At 40.9% G+C, this 27,114-nt stretch overlaps 4 protein-coding genes across 5 annotated transcripts; 2 read left to right on the top strand and 2 right to left on the bottom strand.

The window, feature by feature from the left end:
• Positions 1 to 3,416: 3,416 nt before the first annotated feature.
• Positions 3,417 to 9,422, bottom strand: LOC136956518 (vasculin-like). The gene is made up of 11 exons (XM_067250428.1): positions 9,217 to 9,422; positions 7,981 to 8,697; positions 7,569 to 7,691; positions 7,314 to 7,440; positions 6,871 to 7,064; positions 6,661 to 6,721; positions 6,314 to 6,498; positions 5,900 to 6,055; positions 5,504 to 5,706; positions 4,011 to 4,113; positions 3,417 to 3,921 (listed from the first exon to the last, which is right to left on the bottom strand). Exons 3-11 carry the CDS (start codon positions 7,629 to 7,631, stop codon positions 3,766 to 3,768), a joined length of 1,248 nt encoding a protein of 415 aa, XP_067106529.1. The 5' UTR covers positions 7,632 to 7,691; positions 7,981 to 8,697; positions 9,217 to 9,422; the 3' UTR covers positions 3,417 to 3,765.
• Positions 9,423 to 10,890: 1,468 nt separating this feature from the next.
• mier3a (mesoderm induction early response 1, family member 3 a) lies at positions 10,891 to 16,693 on the top strand. Its single transcript, XM_067250534.1, has 13 exons — positions 10,891 to 10,907; positions 11,563 to 11,587; positions 11,766 to 11,911; positions 12,192 to 12,326; positions 12,423 to 12,543; positions 12,649 to 12,722; positions 12,821 to 12,893; positions 13,029 to 13,177; positions 13,261 to 13,342; positions 13,423 to 13,517; positions 13,639 to 13,766; positions 14,012 to 14,163; positions 14,718 to 16,693. The coding sequence occupies exons 1-13, from the start codon at positions 10,899 to 10,901 to the stop codon at positions 15,188 to 15,190; spliced, it is 1,662 nt and encodes a 553-aa protein (XP_067106635.1). The 5' UTR covers positions 10,891 to 10,898; the 3' UTR covers positions 15,191 to 16,693.
• Positions 16,694 to 17,763: 1,070 nt separating this feature from the next.
• On the bottom strand, positions 17,764 to 20,798 carry setd9 (SET domain containing 9). Of its 2 annotated transcripts, none has more exons than XM_067250535.1 (7): positions 20,697 to 20,798; positions 20,315 to 20,523; positions 20,049 to 20,195; positions 19,741 to 19,864; positions 18,999 to 19,114; positions 18,726 to 18,831; positions 17,764 to 17,932 (listed from the first exon to the last, which is right to left on the bottom strand). In XM_067250535.1, exons 1-7 carry the CDS (start codon positions 20,792 to 20,794, stop codon positions 17,845 to 17,847), a joined length of 888 nt encoding a protein of 295 aa, XP_067106636.1. In that variant the 5' UTR covers positions 20,795 to 20,798; the 3' UTR covers positions 17,764 to 17,844. The 2 variants fall into 2 exon arrangements, with proteins under 2 accessions (XP_067106636.1, XP_067106637.1); XM_067250536.1 differs by having other exon boundaries at positions 20,321 to 20,523.
• Positions 20,799 to 21,484: 686 nt separating this feature from the next.
• On the top strand, positions 21,485 to 25,595 carry pdxp (pyridoxal (pyridoxine, vitamin B6) phosphatase). Its single transcript, XM_067251161.1, has 2 exons — positions 21,485 to 22,119; positions 22,849 to 25,595. The coding sequence occupies exons 1-2, from the start codon at positions 21,519 to 21,521 to the stop codon at positions 23,187 to 23,189; spliced, it is 942 nt and encodes a 313-aa protein (XP_067107262.1). The 5' UTR covers positions 21,485 to 21,518; the 3' UTR covers positions 23,190 to 25,595.
• The last annotated feature ends 1,519 nt before the right edge of the window (positions 25,596 to 27,114 follow it).

The following is a 27,114-nucleotide window of genomic DNA, read 5'->3' as shown; positions in this document are numbered from 1 at the left end:
TGACACAACAGGCCATGAGTAACTCCCACCCTACAAGTGGCCCACATACGCCCAGAAGAGGCGCTATAGGCCACAACCAAAGTGTACGTGATTTTCCCTCTGCCCTGCCTCATAAGCAATAAGAAAAAAAAATACAAAAAGCAGCCATATGACATTTGCACAAAATCTATGTACGTCCATAAATATAATTGTTTTTCAAACCTAACAGCCTTCAACATTACATGACACGATAAAAAGACTGAATTGTATGGGTGAATTTGTCCAAGGTTCCCCTTTCGGCTGTTGTTGCAGGCATAACTGATGTAGGCCTACACCATGATATGAGACCGAGTCGGTCGGAAAGATGGCGGTGCAAAGCTACAGTGACGTCATGTGACCCAAATGAATAGTAGTGCACATGCTAGCAGGCATATGTAGGGCTTACCTGGCGAAGCCTGCTGTCGTCGGGACTTTGTTTTGCTCCTAGCTTCAGGCCTGACCCCCGCGGTCAGTAACTTCTAGAGCTAACTACTGTTGAGTGGGATTGCTAGAGCTAACTGGGCAGAACGAAAGGGAGCCCACTTCCGTTTTACTGATATAGGATAGCACTATGCTAGCGGTAGGCTGGTTTTCGCTGAAACAAACATACAGGGTGTTACGGCCTGAAAATATAGCTAGCTAGTTACATAAGATGTTGTCACTCTGGCCAGCTGTGCCTGTGCATGGCATTTCTGCAGCTGTATATTTACATGTTGAGCTAGCTATCGCCTGAAAGCTAACTAGCTTTAACTAAACCAGACCTGTACTGCCGTAGGTAAATGCGCGCAGGTGTGTAACGTCGTGATGTTGGTGACGTTTATGACTGGCTAACCTTCCATAAAGTAATAGCAAAGCATTTGGAACGAGATGCACATTTTAGGACCATTCGTGTGTCTATAATAATTACAATTATAAACTACAAAAAGGTAATTGCTGAAAGCAGTTGAACTGTTTCATTTTGATAGCTTGTATATGAAGATTTTTTAAAGGTAGGCCCTATCTGCAATCAAATTTAGCATGTATCTATCATTATTTCATTCTGTGATATTTTCTTACTGATGGAAATTGAGAAACTATGTAAAAGAGTATCTTTCAGTCACTTACATTGGTTTTATAGCGTGAAAAGTATAAAAGATTGAAAGGTTTTACAGTTGTAAACAGCTGCTCAGCTTTAAGACAAGACAGAAATCATGTTATCAATGTCAAAAGGTCAAAACACACAAGCACATGTTAGCCTCTATCAAATAAAGTTGGCAGTGTTTACAGAGCAGGCAGCTTTGAGAAAAAGTAGAAACACAATAGGTTGCCTGCACAGCTTCGATGCATGGCCCCTATAAATATTGTCCTTACATACTATAAAGGTGTACATTTATTTGTGGTAGTGCACACAATTCAGAGGAAAGTTGTTTTATGCTGTCTGTAGGATGAATTGGCATCATCACCTATTTAGGAACCTATTTAAATTGAATCAACAAGTTTACGCCCCCTATTGGTATAAAAAGCTGTTTTCCATCAGTAAGTACTTTGGTCAAAACTGATTCATAGGACAGTGCGCCATCCCCCAGTAATGTTCATTAGAGGGAAGAAGCATGTGAAGAACAAAGAAAAACTTTTGCATGCACTTTTAAAGTCATTATACTACATTGATGCTAGGGCTGTCCCCGACTAAGATTTTCTTTGATCGACCAAGACTCGACTAAAACGTCTGAAAATCGACTAATCGAAATTTGAAAAAAAACGTACAAACATTTTCCCGATCTGACTCAATGGCTGCTGGACATTGTAGATTCAGCCACTAACAGCCTACTAATAATAAGACTCGTATCACCAGTACTGTTGTAACCGAATGCCGATGGTATTTAGTATCTCTTACAATGTACTACAAATTAAAAATATTTTAATTACTTTAATGAAATGCTGCCATACCACCGATTTCTTTGCCATTTTGACTAATAACACCGACAAAGTAGGCTATGGCAGAGTTTGTAGTTCGGCAGCCAATTGTGCTCTTGCCGTGTGCAAAATACCAAAACAAAGCGCAGATTAACGAAAGGGAAAACAGTAACACCTTTTCTTTTAAATTATATATTTTTAGAGTTGCTTTATTTGTCTTAAATAATATAATCTTCAATTTCTGTAGAACATTTCGTTAATTCAGCAATGATGACACAAGCGGGAATCAGATCTCACACTGCCATACGGCAGCTCGACTAAAAAAATCTTATTCGACCAAGAGCATATCGACCAGAAAATCGACTAGTCGACTGAGTGGGGACAGCCCTAATTGATGCAGAATTGCAATATAGCCTTTCATTATTAAATAAGTTTTTTAGAAAAATATTTATTTCTAGGTATGTAGACCTTAGCAGTGAGAGTATTTCCATCACCTGTCTCTACAGTCCACACCTGTAAGCAGTGCACATTGGGTAATCTGGTCATGGTTCCAGAGTACCAGAGTTAAAGGTCACCTTTATTTTAAGAGTGGCCTCGTCTGAAAGAGAAGTGTAAGGTTGAACAATTTAGCGAGTGTAAATCTAAATGCCAAACATTATTGTGAAAATGTCACAAGGTGAATATAAAAATAATCTAAATGTTTTATCTTACCATTGCTCAATAGTGAATTACAAAAATAATGCATTTAATAGACAACTTCATTATGTAACTATTATTTTTCATAATGAAATCCAAACCTAAAAAAGCCATGAAAATCGACAGCCAGTCACCAACTTCACATCTAATAAGAATTGGAATCAACCAGACACAGCTCACATCTGCAGCACAGGTAAGGATGTGAGCCTGAGATGTGAGTGATTTGCTAGTAAATATGTGGTCAGACAAGGAATTTTCACTTCAGAGGCCTCTGCCTGCCACTAGTTCATTTCAACCTTTCAGAGAAAGGTACCTACCTACTGGATAACCAGCTATTATATTACCTAGCTGGCTGTACACAGGTAAGCATGTTCTGCTCATCGGTAAGTTATTTTGTATTAGTTATGGCTACTACAGAAGAATCAGATCAAGAGGGTGAAAATTTGCCATTTACTTCCATTACCGAAGAATTTAACCATTTTGACCTTTCCCCCCCCCCACTTAGCAGACCCTATTTCTACAGTGGCGTACCCAGAGTCAGCCCAAGGCATAAGCAAACTAAGCGGCTGCTTAGGGCCCCCATGGCCACCAGAGGACCCCCAAGAGCACATGAAATTACAGCTTAAATCTTTTTTTTTTTTTTTTTTTTTACACCTCAGCGTCACAGAGGGCCCCCCAAATCAATTCTGCTTAAGGCCCCTTAAAGGCTTGGGCCGACCCTGGGTGTACCTGTACATGGAGGGGTTTAAACATAAGAGCTACACCCACCCCCAGTCAAACTATAATCAGCCAGAAGGACATCCACCAGAGAGCCACCAGCTGTGAATTGCAATCATTTTATTTAATAGCCTCCAGAACGGACTTTATTTTCACATTCATCATACGGTACGTATTATCAATCTTTTTCAATGATGGAACAAACATGTAGTCCAACATTGAAGTCTCCCACCGCCCCTTTGCCCCAACAAAAAAGGGGGGTTTCTTTACGGAAACAATAATAGTGTTCTTTCTCAAGTCCATTCTGAACGTTTGTCTGGTGGGTGAGGGGTGGGGTCTGTGAAATGGTGGGAGGGCCTCAGAACTGCTCATTCATCTGCTTTTGTGGTGGTGGTGCAGTTAAATGTGTGTTGGGGGCGAGGTTTCGGATGAGGGTTGGTCCTAAGCCTCGTCATCCGAGGTGTCGCTGCTGCTGGTCTCCGTCTCCTCTGTGGTATTGGTGACAATTTTGAAGTTGGTGGTCCTCCAAGCAGTCATTGGGTCAGAGGGAGGACTATTCTTCAAGAGGCCATTCTTCCTCAGACCATTTTTCTGTAGCTGTGGATGGTCAACAGACATTTAGGTTATATAGTCGGGGTCTGATTTGATAGTATCAGTATTACATCATGTGTGAAGGGAGTATTTACCTGTTCGCTGATGGCCTGAAACTCCCTCATCTCATCCTCAGTTAAAGGAGCACATGTCTCATCATTCTCACTCTCCTCCTGCCAGCCCATCTCCTTCAGTAACCTGACAAATTATAGATCGCACTTGTATGAATATTAACAGATTAAGCAATTACACCATCATCAGCAGCAGCCATTTACAGCACGACTGGAACCACCACTGGTGACCATTTCACGTCAATGGTATTGTTCCATTTCCTCCCCAATCATATCCTTGCCTTTGTTGCAAGCTGATCTTAAACAGCAAGGTCTTCATTACAATTCCTTAATCATGGCTCTTGCACGATAACACAAATCCAGCTGCTTTACATGTCTCAAAACAGAACACAGTAGCTGAGGTCTGGGGCCCGTTCTCCGTACGTCGCTTATTACATCCGAGATCAAATGACACATCCAAGATGACATCATCTTGCTTATCATGATCTGGCTAATTCGGTTCTTCGAACACACTTGTTGTTTATGATTAGTATAGCTGGATTGAGTTATACGTTGGTCTAAAAAGGGGGTATGTATCGATAGTAGAAACCTTGATCAGCAACGCTGCTATTGGCTGCTCACATAAGTCTATGGCTGCTCACCGTGGTCAAAATGAGCGCCCTGTTTTTTCCCCAACAGAGCAACAGCTTGCTCGAAGGTTACTCCGAATTTGAAGATTTTATCAGAACGCCAGGGAACACCTCAAAGTCTGAAAAATCCAAGAAAGAGGGCTGGCAAAAAGTAGCAGACCAAATTAAATGTAGAGGAGTGACGCGTTTTATCGCTTATTACAGTAAGCTATAGGCCTATGTTTTTTTTATTTTCATACTTTCATATTTTCATTTATCATCTTTAATGTCATATGATGTGGTTTCAACAAATGTATTATGTAAATGACACCCTCACAAAAAGACGATAGGCTATCCTCTCAAAAAGTATAGGCTAGCATATCGTGCTGTGCTTAAGGAGCCTCACGCAATGAGCAATTAATTCGGTTTCATGTTAAATTCTGCTAATTATTCTTGCACCTTCTGCAACAGGTTCCTGTAGTAAAAACGGACAAGACATGTCTGTGACAGACTTCCTGTATCACCTCTGCTTGTAAAGCCTCAATCTAATCGTGTTTACATAAAATAAACCTGCTCCCGAGCAGGTTTAAGCTTACGGACCTGTTGCTATGACAGCAAGTCCAGGATGAGCTTCGAAGAACCGAACAATCCAAGATAATGACAAATCGTCAACAATCAAATCCAGCTAACTGAGTTAGGGACGTACGGAGAACGGGCCCCTGGTTGGAATGCTTAACAACTACAGCTTTCCTTCCTGAGTCTTGGATCGTCTGTAAATGGATAGGTACATGAGTTCTTCTAGACCCAAGTCATCAAAGCCAGAGATTTCCAAAAGGAGTAAAGGTGGGAGCATCCTAACAGAGCCTTAACCTATGTGAATGCACAGCAGCAAGTCCATTCTTTGTGTACCTGTGCTCTGCCTCCAGGGAGCTGGACAGCACCTCCTGCTGGGGGAAGGTGGAGGAGCACAGCACCTGCTGCCTCATGCTCATGGTGCTGGGCTTGCTGTTGCCGTTCTCCAGTGGGCTACTTCCAGTGCCGCGCTCATAGCCATTGAGGTTCTCGTCCCCTCCGCCCAGGTTGTTATTGTGTAGGTGAAAACTATCCTCATCCTGGATGGTCAATAGACGATTAAAAGGGAAATTGTCACATAAAATACACTGCACAAACCTTTAGACGCAAACTGATTTAAGGCTTTCAAATTGATTGAAGGGGCATGGGAACTTTGATCAGTCAGCAATTGCACCATAAAATGAGCTACTCACACAAACACCCAATTACATGTTACACAAATTAAGTATTGACCTTGCAGTGTAGGTGAAGTTTCTCTTCTCCCACCATGTCCTGTTTGAGGGTTTTCAGGAAGTGGCTTTTCTTGTCGGAGCGCATGCGGGTCAGACGCATCATCAGCCGGGGCTGGCTGCCCTGCTCAACAGGGGAGGACGAGCTGGAGCGACTCACCTGGGAGAGACAAACATAACCAAGCACTCCATATTCATATATTCATCTGAAAATGTCAAGCAAACCTTAAGTAACATTTGGATCTAAATTTACATGTTGAAACGCAGAGGTACTTTTGTGGCAATAATCCTTGAGTGCAAAAAAAAAGTAGTTTACACACACACACACAGTAACCTATCCTAACCAAGATCAGTAACTGAGATTGTAGGATGCAGAAGGCCAATAATTCATTTCTGGGACCCAGATTGAGTGTTTCACCTTGACTGGAAGACTGACTGATTTCGGTATGGGACCCTTGTTAAGAGATGGGCCAGTGCCATTGCGAGATGGGCCCTGTTGCTGGGCTGGGCTGGTGCTAGACAGTGCCGGCAAAGATTCTTCCCGTGAGATGCGTCGGATCACCATCATCTTAGAGCCTCTGGACTGGGGGTTGGGAGGGTGTTCTAAAACAGTAAATGGAAAATTGAAGATCTTATTTCAACTGGTATTTCAAGAATTTGACTTTTTAATGCATATTGTAAAATAATGACTGACTTCACAGTTGGCCCAGGTGACCTTCTGGAGAGTACACAGCATCCACATAGAAAGATTCTAAGGTCACTCACCCCATACACCTGCAGCTTTGTTACGGTTGACTTCTCGTTCTGCATCAGGATTCAGAGAAGGCTGCAAAAAGTGTGTGTGTGTGTGGGGGGGGGGGGTTACATACATTTGGAATTTTACAAGTAATATGACATCCATATGTCTTGGCTGTTACTGGTGCTCATAAGTTTGCAACACAGAAAATACACCAACAGCCCTAACAAAGCACTTACAAAATCTTCAGCTGCAAACTTCTTGCGTTTATCCCCATTCTCCCTGTTGTCATGCTCCTGCAGGCCTTTGATCTTAGAGGTGCAAGAAGGGCCAACATCGCAGCTGCTGTATTGGAGAGGGGCCCGCGGGCTAGATCCCTCACTAGTGCCATTGAGGACCTTCCATCCATTCCTCTCGATCCTGGAGTAGCCTCCTATGGAACATGCATAGTGTGTGTTAATAACACTGCAGTGTGAACAGATATACACAAAAATATACATTTGAAAACGATCTGCTGATGTTTTCTGTGGCAAGTGTAGGTTAGTGAAAAGCTTCTAATGAGAACCACAACCCCTAACCAAAGCTAACAATGCACAAGCTAGATTTAACAGCACTCTATGCTATTACACCTTTACAACCAGGTAGCTATTGGTTTAATGTGCATCAAACATCATAAACTCACCACTGGGCAGTTTACTTGGGATTCGCCCATTGACTGACTCTGAGCCATCTGAGGAGTTGTGACATCTGCGACTCACATTGCCTTGGTTGTCAAGACGGTCAGGGGTAGATTCGTAGCTGTGAGAGGGCTAACACACACACACACACACACAGTCAAACTTACAAGAGCCTATGATGAGACCAAATACAAAAGTTTAGAATACAGAGGTAAGCATACAATGGACACACACACATACATGCCAACATGTTCCCATACCTTGGCCGGTGATGGTGCTGTGGGAAAGTTAAGCCAGGCTGGAGTGAAGTCATGCTGCGCCATTTAGGTTTGCGTCTCCAATAGGTTAGGCACGACATCAACACCTCATCATCTCACTGGCCCCTGAAAGAGAATGGAAACAGAGAGGTGAGAAACCAGCACATAATGCACTCATTGAAAGGGGACTGAGACTCAGTAAGCTTTCTCTACCAATTGTGTTTATGGCGTTTCTAGAAGCTAATGTTCTTGTACACTGTTTCTTTCCTTGTATAGGGCATAGAGGGCCTCTGCATTTGTTCACTGGAATTTCTCCTGTCCACTACAAGTATCCTTATACTGCACACATAAAGGATGTAGCTACATGCACACATAACTGGCTTAACTTTACAATGTCATAAGAACTTATACAAACCAGCTACGGACGACCGAGCAGAGGCGTCTGCTGTAGCAGTTCTGTAGTCCCACAGTTCTCAGTCCTTTACTGTTGGTTTTCTTCTCAATATGGATTGATGTCCAGTTAATCTGCTCCCCACATGAGGCTTGCAGATAGGATATTTTTCTAAATGTTTCCAGGTGTGTTTACAATCAGCTATCCATATCGGTCATGCAATTTCAGTCAATGATGATTCCTTTTAAGGGAAGGAGAACATTTCCTGTGGCCCTTTCTTGAGATGTTACAAAGGGGACATTGGGGTGTTTCTACTCTATAGTAACGCTTTAAAGTGATGAGATGTGGTATAGAAATTAAAGCAATCTATCATTCACCATTTCATATTTTGAGCAGATACATAAGTAACATAGAACTACTCAAATAAGGGTCACATGTTGCCACTGTTGACTTTAGTTCATGATTAACGGTTGGTGCATGACCCAATTTTAGCAAATCAATGGAAGACTTGTGAAGTAGTTGGTGAGAAATCGTTTCAATGCATGCCTTTGCTTATGTCAACTCAACTCCCATTGAAACTTGAGACACGAAAAACTTGCTAGCTAGCTACTTAATATCCAAGAAACCATTCGACATGTTCGGTTCAGTAGCTTCTCAGCCCATCCATAACTGTTCAGGTACTGGCGAATCAATCATCAAGACGCGTGAGCTGTTCCATGTAGCTACAGTGCCCACCTTGATCTAAAATGAGAAAACAAAACAGCTGTTTTATGTTTGCAACTATTACTGTAGCCAGTAGCCTAACTTAACGAGTTAGCGTAGCCTAGGTAAATTCACTATGAAAGCATACGGGCCTGTTAGTACTCAGCGAGCTAGCCATGCCGTTTACCTCAAGGCTCAAGCAACAACATGACAGCTTGTAGTTTGCTAGCAACCAAAGCTAGAACAGTTAGCCTAGCTAGCTCGTTAACACCATTGTAAATGTGTTAGCAAGCTATAGTCCGGTCCTGCACCCAACTCTGCTGCAAACTATAACCCGGATGGTTAGCTAGCTTGCTCTACACTGTTACAAGCCTTACAATCATTTTACAATAGCCCACCTAACGTACTATAGTAACTACCGTACACAGAGCAAAATCATCTCCATTTTGATGAGCGTTAGCTAGCTACACTTCAATTCATGCTAGCTAATAAACAAGCCAGCCTAGCCAGCTATGCAAGTGGTTGGCTAGAGCTATCTGTGTTGTTTGCGTTCGTTACCTTGCCGAATCTCACAGCTCAGTCCCCATTCGAAAGTTGTCAGTTAATCATTTCATTTTTAGGACCTGACTTTAACGTCAAAAACATAACCAGGTAGTTAGCAGTATATGTATTCACAACAAATATTTTCAGAAGTTGCTCAAATGTTTGCAAAATACTCCTTTATCTTTAAAATTTTGCCGCTTTTGACAAACTCCTTCCCAAAATGGCGCAACCGCAATGCTTCGCTAAAAGGAGAATCTCGTTAGCCTACCCCGTTGAGCTTCGGAGTGAAGTCGACCCCTAGCGGCTGTTGTCAGGTCACTTTTGGAAAGTTACAAAGCAGGTGTGATGAGACAAATAGGCACAAGTATGTCTCTACACTGCAAGGATATTCACTCACCAAGGCCCAACTACTGGGATTCTAAAATAATGTATTCTGTTTTGCCATTAGGTTTGTTCTGTGTTAACCTACATATCTGACACATCCAAAGATCTACAACTGCGACAAGTCAGAGGTTTTAACAAGTCGGTGGTTTCAACAAGTCAGAGGTTTCAACAAGTTGGGGATTTTAACAAAAGCAGTGCCAAGGTGCTGGTCAAGAATGGGTGAAAACATCCCTACAAACAGGCACCAGGGACCACATCACAGTGCTGGTATGCCGGAACCTAGCTTGGGGCGGCATACCTCCTTTCATGGGGGGGAAAATAAGAATTTTTTTTTTTTTTTTTATAAAATCCTATTTTCAAAAGTATTTATTTTTCCTAATTTCGGATAGGCCAGTTCTGAAATATGAAAATGTACAGCATGTGCAACAGGACATTTGGCTTAACATCAAATCACATGGCTTCTTTTTTTACCACATACACTGACAACACGTATCTGCAGATATGTTCCTCTGCTTTCCACCCTCAGTCCCCCAAGTCATTGAAATAATGTTTTGCATGTCTGGTTGATGCATCCTCATGGATGTCTCCACCTGAAACTATATCACAACAAGACGGAGCTACTCTTCATCCCTGCCTGATCCTCCCCGTCACCAGAGCTCTTAATCACGGCATCTCTGAGACAGCTTCTAGCTCAGAAAGATCCTCAGCAAGATGACAACCTGGATTTCAAGAAACACATTGCTGGCATGATGCAGACCTACCGGCATCAAGAAGATCCATCAGTATCTGACAGAATACTTCACCCAACTGCTCGTCCAGGCCATGGTGCTCTAACGTGTTGACTTCCATTCCATGTACCATTATGCATTCTACAGATCATCCAGAATGCAGCTTCCGCCTAGTCTTCAAGCTAGGCTGTAGGTTTGCTGTATTTCTATCTGCACTATTTGTATGTCATGTTGCTTTGGTTAAAAGCGACTGCTGAATGAATACTTTGTAATGTAAAATGTTTACATTTGGTGTTTCCTAAGGCGAGCATGGATCCAGTTAAATATGCACATAAATAACCAATTTCTTTTCAACACTCATTCAGATGAACACAATCTATTTATCTGTACGGCGTGTCTAGGTATGTGAATGGAGACAATAACTAGATATGATCAGAGCATCTGATTATTAAATAGATTTTACCGCGATGGGTTTAAAGTTTTGTAGCAAATGGCAATCAAGGAAAATAAATAACTGGCCATGATTGGCTGTGTACTTCATCCGGGTATCCATCGTAGCTAATCTGGTATTTTAAAGGTACCAATATGGCGGAGGTGAGTAGGAAATCGGAAAAGGAGCGTCGTAATATAAATGCATATCTTTATTATAATAGGGGGTTAACTGTACTAGGCTGTAATCGATTGTGTTTTTAAGGCTTTCATTTCAATTTTAGTGGAAAAAAAATATTTAAGAAATTACATTAGACGTCAAAGATTGTATTAGAAAATAGCGGCGTCCCCTGTTACAGATTTTTAGGCCCCGGCGTTTGCATAAACAAACTGCTAGCTTGCTGCTAGCGTAGTGGACAGTTTATCAGCTTGCTATCGAAATTATTCATTATATATTGTAACTTTTAAAATATTCATACACTTTGTATGTGACGTTTCAAAGACGATTTATACTGGTGGCAAATTCAAGAATTGTAGCTGATTGGTAACATAGATAGCGTTAGCTAGCTAACTTGTTTCTCCGTAGCTAAGATGGTTTGTAACAATTTCCAGCCAACGGGTGATTCAGCTGTTCATGAACATGAAACGTTCACGCTAGCAAATAATCATATCAGCGGAAGGTGGTGACAAAATATGATGCATTCACTGAGTTTACCTAAAGGCACATAAATATAAAATACAATTGTGTAATCTACAGTTTGCTATTTTCTAAGTCGTGCAGCATTTGGTCATTGAAATCTAAACTTCTTTTACTTTGCAGGCTTCCTTTGGAAGTACGAGCCCAGGTTGGTTATTGTATAATTGGTCTTACACACAAGACGATAATGCTGCTGCTGTTGCATGTTGTGATCACAACTTCAAACCCCTTAATGTCTTTACCATGAGCTTTATGGAAACGTGAATACACTTTGTACAGATTTCTCAATTTTACAATTAATTGATCAAGCCTACTGTGTTTTCTAGTTGGCTCTCTGTCTTCGGAAGACCATGACTTTGATCCAACAGCGGAGATGTTGGTCCATGACTATGACGACGAGCGAACGTTGGAGGATGAAGAGATGCAGGAGGAAGGAGCAAGTGTCAGTGCAGAAATAGATGATTTAGAAAAGGTAGGATAGTACTTGAAAACCGAGGCTTAGGTGTCCAAATAAATACTTGATTAAACGGTAATTTGCTGCAGGTAGACTAAATGTATTTGTCTGCATATCAATTTTTTATATATTTGATTATTTTGTGAAAACACTAGTAATAAGTTCTGTCTAATTTATCTCAAAAGAGCATTAATTGACTTGAATGGCTAACTGGGAACAGAGAGTTCTAGGAACAGAATATAGTTTTTCTGTAAACTTTGACTGTAAAGCTCATTTGAACCTTTAACATTCTTGCTAGGAGGGAAACATGCCACTAGAGGAGCTGTTGACAATGTACAGATATGAGGCCTCTGTCAGCCTGGCAGGAGGCTCCAGCGCAGATAGCTCTTCTGCAGAACTAACAGACGAGCTACCCGACATGACTTTGGATAAAGTGAGTAAAGGGACTAGTTTCCATGATGGAATACGTCTTTACTTTGCCAGTTGAACTAATTCAAACATGTATTTAATCTATTTTCTTTTTCTCCAGGAGGAAATTGCTAAAGATCTACTGTCGGGTGACGATGAAGAAACACAGTCCTCAGCAGATGACCTCACACCTTCGGTCACATCCCATGAAACCAGCGACTTCTTCCCTAGAACATTGCGCTGTAAGTTGCTTTTCAACAGGTGCTAGATCATATGTTTAAATGTTACATGTACTGCCACTGTCCGTCCACCCTGGTCCTAAATTTAAGTCACTTATTTGTTTCCAGCTAACGCCATATATGATGGGGACAAGGAATCAGAGGGAGAGGAAGATAGTGTGTGTCCTGACGATTCCAGAAAGGTGTGCTTTTGGTGATCTTGGAATGGAGACCTCATTGGTCAGTTGAAGCAGAGTTGTTCAATTGACTATACTCTGTATTTTCTTATTTTTTTCTTCAGGAAATAATGGTTGGATACCAGTATCAAGCTGAGATCCCTACACTTGTCTGCAACTATGACGATGATGAAAAGGGTGTGTGAAGACTTTTGTCTTTACTTTCATGCCAAGTATATTGTTTTATTTCGACATATATGTTTGGATGTGCAATGTAGCTAGCTTTCTGAAGTTCAGCCAACATAAGGTAACTTAAGGTCCTGTCTCCTCCAGTGTATGAGAACGAAGACCAGTTGCTATGGCAGCCTGACTCCCTGTCCGAGCAGAGAGTCAAAGACTACCTGCGTGACAGTGCCGCCCCATTAGTGGATGGGAAGGTGGCCACAGTGCCTCAGGGTTGTCTTGTTCAAGACAATGAGCAGGTAAATATGTCCCAACGTTTGCACACGTATACACTGACGGAGACAAACTTGAGACATGACTAATACATGTGCTCATTCTCAAGGCCTTGTATGAGCTTGTGAAGTGCAACTATAACGTCCAAGATGCTCTGGAGCGATACCGCAGGAGTGGCAAGACTTTGAAAGGTAGGTTGAAAGTAGATTTTGACCCAGATTGTGTACTAAGAGTTTGTGGAGTTTTACATTTTCATCTTCTGCCATTGTAGGACAAATGTCCCCGTGGTCCGAGGAAGAATGCAGAAACTTTGAACATGCACTGCTCCTGTACGAGAAGAACTTTCACCTTATACAGAAGCATAAGGTGAGTAATGATAAATTAGTAGTCATTTAATAAAGTTACCGTAAAGGAACAGTGCCTGAGAGTGTTTTGAAGATAAAAATATTCTTTTTGCCATCCTGACCTATTGTGTTACCCCCCCCAGGTGAAAACAAGGACAGTGGCTGAGTGTGTGGCCTTCTACTACATGTGGAAAAAATCGGAGCGCTTCGATTTCTTCGTCCAGCAAAACCGGTTTGGGAAGAAGAAGTACACCAGCTACCCCGGCGTAACGTGAGTGATCATCTAGCTGACATCAACCTTCACTATCCCAGAGTTCTGCTCTTTCTGTCAAAGAAGAACCTTTTGAAGAAGCATCTTTGAAATGTTTTGCCCCAAAAGTATCCTTGTAGTATTGCTTGACATGCACATTGCGCATCGTATTTATTCAATTTGTATTAATCAGGCCATACCTTCTCATCTTCTAAGTATGTTGCTAGTAACCCTGCCACCCTCTTCACCTGTGTCCCATGATGCAGGGACCTTATGGACCGCTTGGTGGATGAGGCGGAGGGCCTGGTGGATGGTTCAGCTTCTGTGTGCTCCAGCAGCAGTGGCGTTGGTGGGATGGAGCCCACAGCCGAGCAGCAGCTCAGCCTTCTCAACTCCATCACTGCCAGCGACCTTTCTGGTGAGTCACTGGAGGGGCTGCAAGTTTGCAGAGGACAAAATGGACCAAAGATGAGGCTGACACCGTGTCTTAACTGGTTACGACGCGGGCGAGTGTCAGCAACAAAATCAGTTAGATTGCCTTGTTTTCTACGGGAATGTCCCAACTGGACACAAGCGACACTGTGCGACGCGCCTTTGGACGTCTTTCGGGTGTCGGATGCCCTGTTTCGATTTATTTTTTGTCGCTCTGTTGAAAGCTCTGTAGGACACGGTGTCATAGGGTACATGGTTTACATGACATGTCAATATGACGGTTTGTTTGGACAGTGTCCCCTGTGACACGATAGTTGGATGCTCGCATTCAGTTAGGACACGGCCTTAAGGATGTCTTAGGGATATAGTGTGAACTGTATAAGGGTGTAGATCTCCTCAGTTGGTTGCTTGGTCGTGTGTTCAAAATGCAGTATAAACATGTAGATATATTGTAAGAAACAGGCATTTTCTGCTATGGTCATGTGTATTAATCCAGAGGAATATATGGCAAATAATAATTTTTTCAAATCCTTTCCACAGCATTGACCAGCAGCGTAGCATCGGTGTGCAACACTGCAGATGTAAACTGCTTGGACTCATACAGTTTTCCCCAGCTAGAGGGCCTCCACCGGGCCTCCCTGAACCACAACGAGGCCCTGGGCTTCACCCCCAATGGACCGGTAGATCCCGACTGTCTCAACCTGCTTGGTGCCGGGTTCTACCACTCTGACCTGGGACAGCTGGGTGCCTGTGCCACAGACTGCGAGCGCCCACCCTCCAAGCGCCTCAAGTTGAGCTTGTCGGAGCCCTTCAATCAGGCAGCCGTGGGGAACTTGGGGCTTGATTATGAGGCTGCCACGCTCGCGCACCACATCACCAGCGCCAAAATGGCTGTGTCAGTGACGGACTTTGGCAGCCGGGCATCTGGCGAGGCTAACAGCTACATGGGAGTACACTCGCACGCTCACACTCACACATTGCACCAACAGCATACGGCGGTACAATCCGAGTGAAGTGTGACCCTCCCACAGACTGTACATATTTGTTAGAGAATCTATTTGCTGTTCTAAATATGTGTGTGTGTGTGTGTGTATATGTGCGCACAGACACAACCTTTTTTACTATGACATCAGTGATGTCATCTTGTACAGAACTATAAGGAACTAGAGGAACAAAATCTTGAATTGTCAAGAGTTGAATAGCCATTTATTTTTCAGTCTTAAGCTCTGTGAAAGGTTTCCACAAACCACCACACACATGATCTGTAGTGTCTTCATATGGTGGGATAGACCATGCCCCCCCCCCCCCCCCCCCCAACCCTCACAGTGGCCCTACAGTCACACTCACTAACCTGACCCTGGATGTAGCATTTTTTTTAAAGGGTCTTAGTTTTTTGTATATTTTAAACAGATGCACTTACCAAGTGCAAATAAAAGACAGACTTTGTAAATTTGGGACTCAGAAGAAGCACTTCAAATTATATAATGGTGAGAAAGGAGCTTACACCTCAGAAATTTGCAAGTCAAACCAGTTCAGATTATTTCCCCCCCATGTTAAAACATAATTATTGTTTGTGGTGAATTCAGCCATGTTGAGATGAGCTGTATTGCAAAATGTAACAAATGACAGTAAAAATGAACAATCTTTGCATATGTGTTTAGCTGATGAAAAAGTTTGCTAAATCGGGGGGGGGGGGGGTGTCTTGTTTGGCAAAGTGTTCGTATTTATTACAAAAGGCATTGGACTGCAACTTAGTCACTGACATTGTATACTTTTTCCTGTTTTATACCTCTAAAAATGCTTTGCAGGCAGAGAAAGGCACATAAGCGCAATTGTGTTAGAAAGCACCAGGGTAGTATTGTTTGCTATGATTGCTATTTATACTTGGTTGCGCATGTATATCCCACAAGTTGTACTGTAAGGTTAAGTAAAAAATGGTTGGAGTCTTAACACCAACCATTACTAATAAATTATGCAAATGCTTGGGGTTTAGATTGCTGCTGCATATGCCACTACTCTGCCCCCTCTTTATCTGTTTGTATTTAGGAGGCCAGTGTAACTTTTTTTTGTCTATGCATTGGAAATGAAGGCAGTTTAACTGGAGGTAACTTTTGAGAGAATGTTGATGAGCATTTGAGAACTTACTGTAATAGTTTGGACATGAGTATGGTTATTGTTGCTTAAATCCTGACTTCAGATGTTTTGTCCTTGCCTATATCATAATGTTTAAACTTTCATATTGACCTCCAACCCTCACTACAGTTAGGGTTTTTCATTGTTCTAATCTCATAAAGGTGCAATTTCTTCCATACATTTACACCTCTGCTCCCACACCCACCCAACCCCCAAGTCTTAACAAGATGTTTGATATTTTTGCCCTGTCAGTGAAGTATGATACTGTATTGCTACCCTTGGTTATGGCAATAATGTGTGTAAATATGTACAGAGATCCAGGTTGACCCTCCTCTTTGTGGAAGTGGAACACAAGTCTAGTCTTAAAGCCAGAGCCACAGAAAACCCAGACAAAACAGGTTTATTTTCCATTTTTTGGGGTTCATTTTTGTTATGTTTTTGCATTCATGGAGAACATATAATTTATTATTTATTCATCTGATTAGCATTGATAATGTACTTGCGTTGTACAGTGCCCAATACTGGACTCAGGACAAGACAGTACACTGTTTGAAATAGTGAAAAAGATTTGGTAGTGAGAAAGTATGTACAGTATGCAGTATTAAAATTGTATCAGAGAATTTAGTCCACGAGTGTTCATGGGAAAGTGTTTGGAGGGAGAATGCCATTGCATTTCTGAATATAGAATAAACGTACTGGAAGACAGTTTGCTTGCAAGACTGCCTGCATAAATATAATTCCAGTTTGTTTTATTCCATATGGTGGCAATCCAGTGATGTTTATATGCAATGCAAAGAAAATTTGAGTTATACAGGACATGGCTTAAGAATGGTGTTTTACCAGCACTAATGAAGTCAAAGGTTTCCATTTGTTTGCAGTTTCTTTTCCCCCTTATACATATATATATACTTGAAATATGTTTATTGAGACCAGTGGTTTAGTCAAACTTAACATCATGCTATATTGGGCAATATAGTAATATGTGCAATTACTCATGTCCTTAAAGGAACATAACACATTTTTACCCAGAGCTTTAGAAAATAAAAATACTGGTGCAAGAATGTTAATGTATATCTAATGCTGTATTTTTAAATAGGTTGGGACAAAATAGTAAATCTAGTTATAGCCATTTTCTTACAGGGGCCTACATGTAAACTTTGTATCCCCTCACTTTGTTAAGGAAAAATTTGGTTTTTAGAAATAAGTCTTGATTGTCTTTTGTAATATTTTACTTTCCATTCGAAAATGTTTCCATAGAAAGAGTTTTCACATTTGGGGATTTAAAGACAGTTTAGGTTAAAATAGACAATCAAGACATGATTGAATATCGGTTATTCAAAGTAAAATGTATTGTTTATAAAACTGTACATATACATTTGTTTGTTTCTGACTATTTTGTATTTTATGTTTCAGTCCAATACAGGCTTTACAGATGCAGAAATAAATAGAAATGTTCTTATGAATATGGACATCTCTCTTCTTCATTTGACTTAAGAGAACCAATCCCATTTCAGCGTCTTCAAGGGTTGACCACTTAATGCACGATGGTGTAGTAGTTGGAGAAGAGTTCCTCTCCAGGGTGGATGTTCTGGAGTGAGACGAGTACCACACATCGCAAAGGCCTTGAAGAAAGGAATAACAAAAGGTGTGACTCTTCTCTCTACTGCTGTCCTGTACATGAAACTGATGGTGAGCAGGTAGAATTCAATGAATCTGTCAGTTGAGGACATGTGAGGCATCTATTTCTCTAATTAGAGACACTGATCTACTTTTCCTCTTGTATAGTTGAACATCTTGGCCTACCGCATCTCATGCTATCCTTGTTAGAGCCAGCTGTACTTGGTCTTTGAAGACTGTAGTGTACACTTTTGTATGAAATCTTCAGTTTTTTGGCAAAGTCAAGCATTGTCTGGCCTTCATTCCTCAGAACATTGATTGACTGATGAGTTTTCTAGAGAAACCTGTTTCTTTTTAGTCATTTTCACCTAATATTGACCTTGCCAGTCTATTGTATACTGCAGAAACTCAAAAACAAAGTTAAGCTTTGTTTAACAAACTAAATAGCTTTGAACTGGTTTGATATAATGGGATGGGATTTTCTAGTGGCAAATTAGCAATTTACCATGACTACAATGACTGGATGGAAATGGGACCTGTTAGATTAGTTTCGTTTTTTAAAGAAGGAAGAAGAAAACATATTCTAATAGTGATGGTGCTGTTTGCGTTACATTAGTATTGTCTTGACCGTACTTTGTAATTAGTTGAATGCCACTTTGGTTAATAATCTTACCAATTTCTTCCCTGAGGAGAAAAATCTGTACATTATTCTAAACGTTTGCCCCCCAGTGTATACACTGCACTGTTGTCAAGTCAACTGAAAGATTGACTTGAAGAAAGTGATTTCTTAAGTCTTGCCTCTGGGCATCATGTGTGTAGTTCACGTTAGGTAGGTACTGGCGAAGCTCCAGAGGAAATCCATCAGGCATGTCATACTCCTGATAGCACACGTTAGCAGCCCACTCTGCGCGGGACAGGAAAATTACAACATGCTATTACTCTGTGGGCCACACAATTGACAGTATAGAATAGAAAACAGTAGGGCCCCAAAATTAGAAGCTGTGTTGCTATGTCTATAACACTGAGAATGCTGCAAGAAGCCAACAGAATGATTTGATGAAGTTGACGTACCATTGGTGCAGTTATTGACATACTGACCCACTGCAAGTGGATTCACTGGATTGGCTGTCAACCAGGTGGTGTCACTCAGCGTTAAAGGACCCAGTCTGTCCCTTCCGCTGCATGACCTGGCGTACACAAACACATTCTAGAACCAACACTCACTAACGATGCATGTCTAATTGTGCAACAAAAACAGACATACTTGAGAACAGCAAGGATTATACAGTATATCATATTATACTTTACATACATGTACAGTGGGTTCCAAAATTACTGGCACCCCTTGGCAAAGATGAGTAAAAAGGGTTCTTTTTAAAAAGTCATTGTTTTGTAATTTAGCTAAATGTCTTTCGAAAACATTTGAAAAATCCAACATTCAAATGAAGTAGAGGCCTTTTATGCCGAATGCCTTCCAAATATATATTTTTTTTGCAAGGCATGCATGGAACTTTGACCCAAACGGTGTTCTAAGGAAGATTAAACAAAATGTAGCTTTTTGGCAAACAAATACAAAAACATTGGTGAAGTATGGTGGAGGGTCTGTGATAAAGTGTGGCTGTTTTTCCTCCAAAGGAGGGTTTGTGGATATTTCCACAAATGTTATATTGCTGGCTCAGCATTTTATGTGGTATGAGTCATTCCATATAGGCTACCGTATATGAAGTATGGTTGAACATAGCATTGTTTGAAATCTCAGATAATAACTAAATGGTTTAGCCATAGAATATAGTTCCTTAAGCATCTGTCTCACCTGTACACCATCTTCGAAATGCCTTTATCATTGCCGTCAATCAAAACACAGTCAATGCATCGAAACACAAAAGGGTTTCGGATGGACTGGAAAAGAATTGGATCATAAGCCTGGTAGACAGTGCCTGAAAGAAGGACACAAAATTTAGTAAATCACTCAAACATAGCAGTACTTTACAGATCAGTATTAGAAATGTCTTCTCTTAAGCAAGTTCTTATCATGACAGAAACTACATGTGTTTAATTTCATATGTATTCTGTGTTGTTACAGTCACTGTTTGTGTCTGAATGTGGTGTCCTGACTTCTACCTGGATACATGGCAACCGTAACTCCTTTAGGCACCCATCCTTTGGTAACAAATACCCCAGTTCCACCGAATGGCAAGGTGCTGGGCTGCCGCTCAAGACAGAACCCAACATTGTGTAACATCAAATCAAATCCTCTTTTGGGTCCATCTATTTTAAAATACATAAACAATGGAAGGCACAGGCATTGTGTCATCTGCAAGGAAAACACTGGAGAGAAAAAAACAAGCACATAGATTTGGTGGCATGTAGTAAAAACCAAGTTTAACCTCTACCAGCCTCTTCTGTGCTTTCCTTTCCATTGTCTTGTTGTCCGAGGTAATGTGTTTGGGCTGAGGTGGGGAGCTGGCTGAGTACGTCTCCCTGGTTGACCAGGTCATTTCTGAACAGGGCCCTGAAGAGTCGCAAAAGAGTCTCTGTCACCTCCTCATCAGGCACCAGCTTGTCTTGGGAGCGCTTTGTGACTTGACGAAGAGTTCTGAGAAATGATAGCGTATGTTGTCTTCAACATATTGTGGTAGATCTAAATATGGTTTCAAATGTAAATATCCTGGATTTCTGGGTAGTTTAAGGTAGCTACCTTTAGCACATACATTGTAAAAAATCTTTATCAAAATTAAACAAACACAATAATGGTAACTGCAAAATTACCGCTCATTTTTGCGGAGATTCAGTGCAATCCACGGGACAAATCGGTGTCGGTAAGACTTCCATTTCTCTTCAAATATTTTCAGTGCAGTACGAAACATAATATGACAAAGGGGGCTGACATTTTTCTCACTATCAAACTGCCTGTTAGTGTGTTATCGCCATCTTCTGGGCGGGAGAAATGTCATCGACGTTCAACATAATTAAACAATTGGTTTTTAAAAAGACAAAGGATTGATTTGCCCAATAATTAGGCGTACAATTATTTCCATTCAATTACAATCATTTCTGATTCATGTTACACAATAGAATAAGATGTCAAGCAGTTTTTATTGACGTTTAACACCTGGGGCCTAGACAAGTCTTCCAATCAAAACAGTGCGTGCAATTGTCTCACAAACCAGCCTTTTAAGACACAGCACAGTCCATACCATTACAATCTGCTCAAATTGCTCTATTAATCCCAATGTCATAACCCAATGTTGTAGCTAGCTGTAATCATTGATTAGTATCGGTTTCAGTCAGTGCGCCATTACATTGGGCAGAAGGGAGGGAAAGGCGGGTCTTCCTATCCAAGGGCCAATAAAATGAATAGGGTGAGTGTATCCGCCCCTTGTCTGAGCGTTGATAGAAAAAGTGAAAGATTCCCACCTATCAGAACGAGGACTTTTAATTTTGGTATTATTATAGCCATACGCTACGTCTGTGTTCGTTCCGGTGGAAGCAGAGGTGCAGTAACCGATCTTACCCGTTTCATTTGAGTGACGTAACCGTACCTTTCTGTTGACAACAGCACTCGAGCTTTTTCTAGGCTCACCGTGCAGAATGGCAGGGGCGGTGGGAAGCAGAGGGTGTTCCAAAATCAGAGGTTCTCAATTACGAGAGCTCCTCGACGCAAAGCACAACGTCCTTTTCGATTGCGACGGCGTCATCTGGAATGGCGAAACGGTGGTGACAGGCGCTCCAGAGGTGGTGACACTATTGAAACAGCAAGGCAAAAAGGTATTTTTCGTGACTAACAACTGCACCAGGCCCAGAGCTAACTACGTGACAAAGTTTGCGCGTTTGGGGTTCACTGATGTGGATGAGGAGGATATATTCAGCTCTGCGTACTGCTCTGCAGCTTACCTGCGCGACGTGGCGAAGGTGCAGGGAAAGGTGTATGTCATCGGTTGTCAAGGGGTTGTGAAGGAGCTACAGGAGGCCGGAGTTCCCATAGTGGAGGAGAGTGAAGACGCACAAACGGGGACCATTTACGACTATCCATTGGACCAGGACGTGAAGGCAGTGCTTGTTGGATATGACGAAAAATTCAACTTCATAAAACTGGCAAAAGCTACCTGTTATTTACAAAACCCCAACTGCCTCTTTGTAGCTACTGACCCTGACCCTTGGCACCCTCTGCGAGGTGGTAGAATAACACCAGGTAGGTTTGTCTCCCCAAGGGTTGAAGTGCATTGGCATGTGAATGGGATTTACAATGGGAAAGAAGGCTATAGCCCTATCAAGTCACTAGAGAATAAATAATTAAGTTCAGGATAGTTATTAAACTGCAGTCTGTTTCTAACCAACCTCTTAATCTACCTACTTTTGGTCTTTCATAAAATAAGTCAAACGCAACATAACAATTATACATGACGCAACATAATTATAAGCATTCAACGTATAAAGACAAAGATTTGGGAGTATGGAAGAGCCTTTGGACATTGCATTAATATCACTACATATACTACCCAATGTTATTTGTTTGATTAATGGAGAGTTTCCCATAGCCATTTATCTTCTGGCTACAACAGAGACCTAGTAAAACTGCTTTAAAATCGTGCAGCATCATGTTGAGCATCTGTTGGAACAACAACTGGGTGACTAAATGCCACATCAGCATCTTTCGTTGCATTTGTTAGCTGTGGCCATAGATGTGGATTTCTATAGAACGGGATTTAATGCAGTTTGAAAAAAAAGTTTCTCTTTTTGTCAGGCTACACACAATCCTTTAATGTATGGTGTTTGATATATGTGTGGCTGGAATCACTTTCTACACAATTACCCCCCCAAAATTCTGGAATCACTTTCTACACAATTACCCCCCCCCCACACGTTTTATCGGTTATCTGTAGAAATGTATTCCTCCAACCTTCTCACTCCTCTCTCTCAGGATCGGGGAGCCTCACGGCTGCCGTGGAAACGGCCAGCAGCAGGACGGCTATGGTGATTGGCAAGCCTAGCCGTTTCATGTTCGAGTGCATGGCCAGCCAGTTCGGGCTGGACCCTGCCCAGTCCATTATGGTTGGCGATCGCCTGGAGACGGACATCCTGTTTGGGGCTAAGTGTGGCTTGGACACCATGCTTACTTTGACAGGGGTGTCCACCATGGAAGAGGCGCAGAGCTATAAGGACAGTGACGACCCAGAGAAGATGCACTTTGTGCCAGATTACGTGGTGGAAACCATTGCCGATTTTGTCCAAGCATACGAGGAGGAAGGGAAGGAGGGCTGAAGTCTTAATGGACATAAATAAAACCGCTAAAGCTGTGCCTGTGCTTAGAAACTTGGACATATCACTGAATAGTGAAGTAGTGATCTGTATTTAAGGTGGTGTTGTGTAGTCATTCCTAAAAGGCCTCATGAATTCTGCAATGTGTTATTAGTCTTGCCATAAGCATGCACGGCGTTGTTCTGCAAAGACTGTGAGATGGCATGAAGCATCTGATGAACATATCACAGCATGCACCCATGTTTGGTGTTGCTTTGCATGCTTATGGCAGGTCTTTGCAATGACACATTCCCTAACATCTCAGAGGGTTTTCTGAATGATGACTTCAATAGTGTATACACATTAGAGCCTAATCAACACAGTTCAAAGGTATTGGCTTGTTGTCGAAACAGTTCCTTCAGTAACAGTGTTTGTGTTTCATGAGTTGGAAAATGTCTTATTTCCTTGATCACTGCTGACTCGTTTCCTCCAATAATATGCATATGCATGAATGTTGTTCTGCAAATGCATACAGCATCTGCTGTCCCAATATGGAAGGAGGTGAGCAAAGGTACCGTAAACTGTAACATACACAAAAACAGAGAATGGAAACAAAATATATATAGGTGTATCCTTTGCTTAAGTTTATTTTAGAAACAAAGTTCATGCCCTTAAGCATATCAAATGTGCAGTGCAAATGACATACACCCTTGTCTACAAAAAGAAGAAACGTGAAGGGGTAACTTAAAGCAACAATATTTCTCAATCCGGCAGTTCAATCCACACAAATGTACCCACACCGATGAGCCACATAATTATGCTGTTGGTCCTTCATGTGCCGCCAAAACAGTGCAGACCCGTCGACACATGGAGGCAATGCACTCTGTTGTGACACATTCCTCTATTAACTAAAAGTAGTTTGTCCCTCCTTGGACCACTGTCTGTAGGTACCATGTCTGACCAGGAGCACACCATAAGCTTTGGCTTTTGTGAGATGCTCTGACCCAGTTTTCTGGCCATGATTTGGCCCCTGTCAAAGTCTCTCAGGTTTTTACCCATTTCTCCTGCATCCAACATGATGACTACAAGAACTGATTGTTTGCTTACCATCTAATATACCCAGACCATGACCTCATGTGCCCTTGTTAGAAGATGATGACGTCACTCACTTCACTTATGCGTATAGTCATAATGTTTTGGCTCATTGGTGTACATACACTTGTAGATTAATAAAATGAGATCAATGTTTTTAGAATGTAATTCACAGTAGACACATGAATGGTGAAGTATTAAAACGGTAAAACAAAAAATTGGATGTTGTAAAAGCACCAAAGTGTATGGTGCCGGAATAGATAAGCATCCCAATAGTCCCTTAATCTGCTCAGCCCCTCATGTTGTCTAACCTGTCTTCATTTTTTGGTTTTATTAATCCCACGTTCTGATGAAATGGTGGGGAACACAACAGTGTGTTATGGATTGTTGCGCGTCAGATATCTATACCCAATCTGTACCTAACATGACAAGCACTTTTTCTTATCAAGGTTTAAAGACAATAATCCAGAAAGGCCTGCCATCCATTCAGAACCAAATGTACTTTTCTGTAGTCAAAGCACAGATATATGTGTTCTTTAATGTCCTCATGCCTCCTTTTTACATAAGGCTTTCGACATACTATGAAATGTGGGCTGATTTAATTTGGGTTATTGTTGCATCAATGTTTAACTTCAGCCTGAACATCTGTCCTGATGTGTAATTTCTTGAGAATAGTTTTGTGAAACTCGAAATGCCACAATTGTATGGTTCCTGTAAGGACCCTTCCCAATAGTAAAAACAAGATTAGCTTTGTGCCAAGATTGACCAATAGTCAATTGCAATACTTAATTTAATGAATCAGATACTTGAAAGATGTTGCATCTTTTACTGTCATTGAAAATTGAATTTGTTGTGAACAGGATCAATGATATGTTGGATAATAAATGCAGTATCATGTTAGAAAATGGTGTAGCACAAGAAATTTATAAATGCCATTATGGGTTGTTTCCATTGCAGTAATTCTGCAAAACAGTTTGCAAATAAGTGCAAAAGAGATGGGTTATTCAATTTAGTTTCAATGCATTTTTCGATTATAATTGCAATTTACTTGTTTTAGAAAGTATGTGTGTTTTCATGGGTAACATTGATAATGGTGAAACAAGATATGATTGATAATTTGAGAAATAACATTTTGTTCTTAAACTTAGCTAAAAATTGTACATAAAAATATTTTAGACTTGAAGACTACTTTCATACTGTAGATTAATTACCTAATTCAATGAGGAATGCCAAACAGTTCAGTGTGAATTACAACAATTAGACGTTATGCATATAGTGAATTATGTTTGAAATGTATGACTGTAGTGCCAATAACGATTTGATTTCTAATTAAAAACTCCTGCTTTGTATCAGTTTGAATTGTTTCTATCTATGCGATACTAACAAGTGCAGAATCATTTAAAAAGAGGTATGGATGTGAAAATGGAGGATTGTTGCCATGAATTATCTTGAGCTTTGATTTCAATGTTCCCTCATTTAACATGAAGATGTATGAGGTGTTCCTCAAATAGATGCTGCAGTCAATACACTTCTTCATAGAGGAAATGACAATAGTCTACTCTGAGACTGGTCCCCAGTGTGCCAGTGTGACATCTTGAAATGCTCAACTGTGTACATTTGGACTTTATTTTGCTGGTGCACAGGCAAATTATCTTCAAGTTATACGCATACTGTAAAAGCACCTCAGAAGTCTGAAATATTAATGATAGCATGCACCATAGCATACACTTATTATATATTCTCTAAGGGAGATTGCAGAATAGGTAGATCCAGCCTTATGATTTATTCATAGCTTCTTAAAACAGTAATGGTAGTAATAACAGTCAATGACTCACACAAAAACATTTGACATTGTAAATGTTTAATGTTGGGTTTATTTGGATATATGAAAAGTATTTTCAGCATGTACCATCACAAGTTATTAAAAAGAAACGGAGTGGTAATAAAGACTGAATATGGATTATGCCAATAGTCTGAACATGACAATACAGTCAGTTGTACCCATAGGCGATTTTACCACGGGTGCAGGGGATGCATTTGGTTTGTTGTTCTCTAATGATTAATTATACATTTAAGATCTAGTATTAATTCTGACAATATTTTTTAAGCAAAAAAAAATGTATCCCTACCCTTTGCACCCCCAGTTTTAAAAACTAGAATCGCCTATGGTTGTTCCCCTAGAAATGAACTGAAGTGGAAGCACGCAACCTAATTTTCTCATGGTTGAGATCTGTCTGAGCATGCCTCATCTGCTTGAGTCTTCTCAGGATCCTCCTCACTCTTGGGTCAGAACAGTATTTCTTACCATTTGCATATAGTCTAGAAGGAGACAGAGTGAGATTGTTAGACCAAATGTTGTAAAAAGTAAACAGAGGCTCTATAGAAATGTAAAATTAATTCTATGTGGTACTGACAATATAAAATGTGTAGAGTTAGACCAATAGGCAACTAGCATAGAGATGTCAAAAATGTAATGTCCTTGAAAGTGTTCTTGTAATCATGCAAAAGTATTTGATTCGGTATTAAGTTGTGAAACATAAGTCAACAATCATTCACTCAAGTGTATCATGTAAAATGTAATCCACCAGGGTGGTGTACTTACACCAGGGCTTCAATGTCACATGGCCCGTGGCTGTTTTGCATTTCATATCGTTCCACACTCATTAGTAAACTCAGAGGAAAGTGCTTTGAGGTTGCAACACAACATTTAGGAATGGCTCCTAAAAATAAGCATTGGTGGTTACATCAATACAAAATAACAATTAAATTATATTAAGTGGAGCTAAATGGTAAGATACTGCTGGCCATGTAGTCATTCACTTTGCACAGCTCAGAATTTTGAATACATATAAATGGT

This window comes from Osmerus mordax, chromosome 14 (assembly GCF_038355195.1).
Source record: "Osmerus mordax isolate fOsmMor3 chromosome 14, fOsmMor3.pri, whole genome shotgun sequence".
Lineage (NCBI taxonomy): Eukaryota > Metazoa > Chordata > Actinopteri > Osmeriformes > Osmeridae > Osmerus > Osmerus mordax.
The sequence above is the reverse complement of the archived record's forward strand: the minus strand, read 5'-3'. Positions and strand labels throughout refer to the sequence as shown.

Bases quoted from the DNA above. Each gene is read 5' to 3' on its own strand.
- setd9 (XM_067250535.1), bottom strand. From the start codon at position 20,794: ATGTTTCGTACTGCACTGAAAATATTTGAAGAGAAATGGAAGTCTTAC. The intron at 20,196-20,314 runs GTTAAACTTGGT...ATTTTAAAATAG, and splicing joins CACAGAAGAGGCTGGTAGAG to ATGGACCCAAAAGAGGATTT. The intron at 19,115-19,740 runs GTGAGACAGATG...TGTGTACGCCAG, and splicing joins ATTTCGAAGATGGTGTACAG to GTCATGCAGCGGAAGGGACA.
- LOC136956518 (XM_067250428.1), bottom strand. From the start codon at position 7,631: ATGGCGCAGCATGACTTCACTCCAGCCTGGCTTAACTTTCCCACAGCA. The intron at 5,707-5,899 runs GTCAATACTTAA...TTGACCATCCAG, and splicing joins AACTTCACCTACACTGCAAG to GATGAGGATAGTTTTCACCT. The intron at 4,114-5,503 runs GTACACAAAGAA...ATAATTTGTCAG, and splicing joins TCCCTGGAGGCAGAGCACAG to GTTACTGAAGGAGATGGGCT.
- pdxp (XM_067251161.1), top strand. From the start codon at position 21,519: ATGGCAGGGGCGGTGGGAAGCAGAGGGTGTTCCAAAATCAGAGGTTCT. The intron at 22,120-22,848 runs GTAGGTTTGTCT...CCTCTCTCTCAG, and splicing joins AGGTGGTAGAATAACACCAG to GATCGGGGAGCCTCACGGCT.
- mier3a (XM_067250534.1), top strand. The intron at 11,912-12,191 runs GTAGGATAGTAC...CATTCTTGCTAG, and splicing joins AAATAGATGATTTAGAAAAG to GAGGGAAACATGCCACTAGA. The intron at 13,518-13,638 runs GTGAGTAATGAT...TACCCCCCCCAG, and splicing joins ACCTTATACAGAAGCATAAG to GTGAAAACAAGGACAGTGGC.